Source organism: Octopus bimaculoides, chromosome 22 (genome assembly GCF_001194135.2).
Source record: "Octopus bimaculoides isolate UCB-OBI-ISO-001 chromosome 22, ASM119413v2, whole genome shotgun sequence".
In the NCBI taxonomy this organism is placed as follows: Eukaryota; Metazoa; Mollusca; class Cephalopoda; order Octopoda; family Octopodidae; genus Octopus; species Octopus bimaculoides.
Genome location: NC_069002.1, coordinates 22,687,536 through 22,692,648, shown reverse-complemented (window position 1 = coordinate 22,692,648; position 5,113 = coordinate 22,687,536). Strand labels below are relative to the sequence as shown.

The window sequence follows — 5,113 nt, the reverse complement described above, 5'->3', positions numbered from 1 at the left end:
CATTACAGTATCGAAATGGGATTGTTTCAGTTAGTGGAATAGTTTCATTTTTAAAGTGAAAGTATTTGACATGAGAGTTTAGTTTTTATTTCAATTTTGACACGTAATACTTAAATAGTGGAGGAGATATTATGTTGCTGTGGGCTCGAACTCTGCAAGAAGTTAAAAAATGTTTTGACTAAAACACAACTGGAACCCTAAGTAAGGCATCTGTAAAATTTGAATGAAATTGGTTGCGTAGTTCTCGAGTTTTAGGGATTCAGACAGACAGACAGACACACATTCTCATTGTTATATATATAGATAAATGTGCAGTAATCACTCGCCATGTCGCAGTTCACCTATCGTGTCCCCAGTACATCGCAGATTTTTCTGGCCATTATATGTAAATTTATATCGCAGGTTTCAGCAGCTGATTGGTATTTTATGTTTTTTTAGATTTTAATTATTTTTGTGGTGAGATAAACATTCTCACGTCTCATAATTGATAAATAAAAGTACAGTACTGTACTGCACTGTATAACACATTAATTAAAATATATCAAAAGAAAATACGTAGTCTACCATAGATGAGTAAACAAAGAATCACACATACTGTAGGGAAAACGAAACTCCTAAGAGTGTGAGGAGAGTTTATAAACGCTTAAATATATAAATATAATTAAAAAATATATATAAATTATAGAAATAATAATTAAAAAATATATAAATTATAAAAATAGTAAAAAAATATATACAAATTATAAAAATAATAAAAAATATACAGTACAGTACTGTTTCTACTTTGCGGATTTTCACCTATTGCGGCAGGTTTTGGAACGTAACACCCTCGATAGTCAAAGGATAACTGTATATATAAATATATCTGTGTTGTCTATACACACCCTCATATTTTTCAGGTACATGGTACATAGGCTGCTTTTAGCTGCTTGTGGTCGTAGAGAAGTAGATGACAGAGATCACTATGGTAACAAAAGATTGGATTTAGCAGGACCACTATTGGCATTCTTGTTCAGAGGGTAAGTGTTATTATAATCATTTATTGCTGGACACTGATATGGTGGAGGGGTGGGGGTGAAAGATTGCATAATGTTTCTATAACTGTTTTGTAATTATTGCAGTGCTTTGCTGAAACATGTGTGTGTTCTATAAAGCACTGAATACCGTACCTCTTTTTTGCTTGTTATATATATATATATACTTAGAAACCTCTATCCTTTGGTTTCTAACTATAAATCCTTAAATTCATTTGATACACTTATTTGTAAAATTCCAGTTTGTTCCGGAATCTGATGAAAGAGGTTCGCATTTATGCTCAAAAGTTTATTGACCGAGGAAAAGATTTCAATCTGGAACTTGCCATTAAGACGAGAATCATCACAGACGGGCTGAAATATTCTTTGGCCACAGGCAATTGGGGAGATCAGAAGAAAGCCCATCAAGCAAGGGCTGGAGTCTCTCAGGTAAACTAACCACAATGTCACTTCTGTTGCTATTAGTGTGAGCAGATAGGTGGTGGCCATGCTGGGGTACTGCCTTGAAGAAATTTAATCACATTGATCCCAGTTCTTAATTTTAAGAAATCTCTATTTGTCACACTGGTAAGTTACTGGATGTAAACATAAAACACTGTTTAATTTCCAAGTAGTACCAACATAGACACTGATGTAGACACAGAAACATAAACAATAGGCTTCTGTACAGTTTCCCCTCTACCAGTTTCACTGATAAGGCATTGGTGAACCAGAGGCTATAGCAGAAAACATGCTATGGGATTGAACCTGAAGCCATGTAGTTACAAAACAAACTTGCCAACACAGCCATATCATCATCGTCGTCGTCGTTTAACGTCCGCTTTCCATGCTAGCATGGGTTGGACGATTTGACTGAGGACTGGTGGACCAGGAGGCTACACCAGGCTCCAATCTGATTTGGCAGAGTTTCTACAGCTGGATGCCCTTCCTAATGCCAACTACTCCGAAGGCCAGTTAGGTGGTACTGGCAACAGCCACGCTCAAAATGGTGTATTTTACGTGCCACCTGCATAGGAGCCAGTCCAGCGGCACTGGCAATGATCTCGCTCAAATGTTTTTCCACGTGCCAGGAAGGCGACGTTGGTAGCGATCACACTCAAATGGTGCTATTTACGTGCCACCGGCACGGAAGCCGGACAGCTGCTCTGGCAACGATCACGCTCGGACCTGTGCCTATAACTGTTCTTTTGGATATTGCTTTAAAAATTAACATTTGAAACAGAATATTAGGTGGTGGTTTCAAAGGGTTATGACTAATTTGTCTGCTTCGTTTAAATAAGTCAATCAAGTGTGTAGAAACTCCCTACTATATATTATGCTGCTGTTTTTGTTTTAACTCCAACCAAAAACTTGATTCAAGGCACCCAAGACCAAAGATATTCAGGTTATGATTATCCCATCTTTTTTTCCATTTCCAAACTTATGATAATCTGGAACTCTAGGTTTTTTTTTCTTTTTTTTTTTTTTTATAAGCTAGTTGTGATTTGGTGGTAATTTAGCTGTTGTTTCCTCTATGTCAGTCAAGCTCATAAAAACTCCATATTTGACTGATTGTATTTAGAACAAAGTGATGCAGCAAAGATTATATGTTGTTCTGGTAGTAACATTATTGTTTACATGTCACCAGTGTTTCATTTCGGCCTGCTGTATCATTAACTTGTCCTTTTCTCATGAGTTGGGTCCAGTTTACAAGAAGTAATAGATGGGCTCAACATTGTTTTGTTCACAGGGAGTAGAACTGGAATTGAAACCAGGAAGATAAGATGAAAGTTTTACACATTAGACTTTAAGAAAATTAGGTCTGATAGATTGAGAGGTGTGAATAATTGAACATACAGGTAGGTACAAGTGTGGCTGTATGATTAAAAAGTTTACTTCCCAACCACTTGGTTCTGGGTTCAGTCCCACTACATGGCACTGGGTGTCTTCTACTATAACCCAAAGCTAACCAAATCCTTGTAAGCGGTTTTGCTAGACAGAAACTTAAAGAAACTCATCATGTGTGTGTGTATTTATGTATTGGTCTCTCCTTGTCTTGGCATCATGTGATAGTTGTAAGTTTAAGGCGGTGAGCTGGCAGAAATGCTAGCATGCCAGGCGAAATGCTTAATGGTGTTTCGTCTGTTATTATGTTCTGAATTCAAATTCTGCCGAGGCCGACTTTGCCTTTCATCTTTTTGGGGTCGATTAGATAAGTACCAGTTACGCACTGGGGTTGATGTAATCGACTTAATTCCTTTGTCTGTCCTTGTTTGTCCTCTCTGTGTTTAGCCCCCTGTGGGTAATAAAGAAATAATCATGTGATAGTTGTAAATGAGTGTCACTGTCATACAAGCAGTGTTGTTTATTTCCACTCTTCTGCGGACAGGATGTGTAGCCATGGGGAAATATTACCTTGCTTGGAAAACCGGTAAAGGTTGGTGACAGAAAGGGCATCCAGCTGTAGAAAATCTGCCTCAACAATTCTCATCTGAACCCCGTGAGCATGGAAAAAGGGACATTAAAACAATAATGATTATGAATAAGCTGAAGCAATGTTTCAAATCTTAAAAGAGTTTCATAAATATCATCATTATCATCATCATCATTTAACATCTGTTTTCCATGTTGGCATGGGTTGGACGGTTTGTCAGGAGCTGGCAGGCTCAGGAGCCACACCAGGTTCCATTGTCTGTTTTGGTATGGTTTCTACAGCTGGAATGCCCTCTCTTGTGCCAACCACTTTTTAGGTTTCACCAGCACCAGTGCTTAAAAACTGGGAATATTCTGCTCTCATGGTGATCCACCTAACCTATTCAGTTTCTGAATTTGTGAGTCTCTTTAATGATTGTTTTCTTAGTAGTCCTAGAGGTTTTGCTTCCAAACTCTATATTTACCAAATCTTGTTCCTTTCAGGTATTAAATCGGCTCACATTCGCTTCTACATTGTCCCATCTTCGTCGTTTAAATTCCCCAATTGGCCGTGATGGCAAACTGGCTCGTCCTCGGCAACTTCACAATACGCTGTGGGGTATGATCTGTCCTGCTGAAACTCCAGAAGTAAGTTTATCTTTATTTATTTATTTTCTTTTTTAATTCCATATTACCACTTACCACCCCTTTAAAAAGGGCCTCTTTGTGTTGTGCAAATCAACCTCAACAGGTTCATTAATAGATCAGAAATTACAGATACAAGAAGTGATATTAAATGGCTCAATGTAGAATTAAGGACTTTCCACCACTGCACAAGGTTCCAACTTTAGAGACAAAATTTCAAACGTCTCTATGAAATGGAACATTATGGGATTCACTCCATCATTAGTTGACAGACTTGTGAAATAATTATGAGTTTTTAATGAAAGATCAATAACAGTTTCTTTTCTTATCTTTTACTTCAGGTTGGGTTATTTTCTTAACTTATGTCTTTCACAGTATCTAATATGAACCAATATTTTTTCTACACATTCATAGATTTAGTGTAGATTCTATTGAATTTCCATTCGAAATTTTTTTAATTGTTTTATTCTCACCTTTAAGGTTTATTAATTTGAAACTTCCAACTGGTGAGATACATATAATCTTATAACAATTAAGACAATCCCTTATTAATTAAATTTCTTGTACTTTTTGTCAATTCAGGGTGCAGCTGTAGGACTTGTGAAGAACTTGGCCTTGATGGCCTATATTTCTGTCGGCTCTCAACCCTCTCCAATCTTGGAGTTTTTAGAAGAGTGGAGTATGGAGAATCTAGAAGAGGTAGCACCATCTGCTATCCAAGAGTATGTGCTTTTAATTCTTTTATTCTCATTTCAATTAACCCTTATCGTCTAAAATATATCTTTTTTTTTTCTTTTCAGTCGTTAATAAAAAAAAAAAAACAAGGTTTTGGTTTTGTAGTCATTAATGTATTTTGGGTGAATTAGTAACTCATAAGTAATTTTATGAAATTTAGAAATTTTATGTGCTTAACAGTCTTTTTATTTTCTTCATTCCTACATTCCCATGATGTCAAATGTTGCAGTGGGCACAGATGAACTATCTACATTACCATTTCTTCCAACTGAGATCTACTCACCTTCTTTGGTGGTGTCCAAAGACTT

At 36.6% G+C, this 5,113-nt stretch overlaps 1 protein-coding gene across 1 annotated transcript in view; it reads left to right on the top strand.

Moving 5' to 3' along the window:
- The window catches only part of LOC106874492 (DNA-directed RNA polymerase II subunit RPB2), a 46,481-nt gene that overhangs the window by 20,962 nt on the left and 20,406 nt on the right, over positions 1-5,113 (top strand). Inside the window, exons 8-11 of the mRNA XM_014922237.2 lie at positions 900-1,019; positions 1,277-1,463; positions 3,930-4,073; positions 4,653-4,792. Coding sequence (XP_014777723.1) covers positions 900-1,019; positions 1,277-1,463; positions 3,930-4,073; positions 4,653-4,792 — 591 coding nt within the window. The remainder of the gene's footprint in view (positions 1-899; positions 1,020-1,276; positions 1,464-3,929; positions 4,074-4,652; positions 4,793-5,113) is intronic.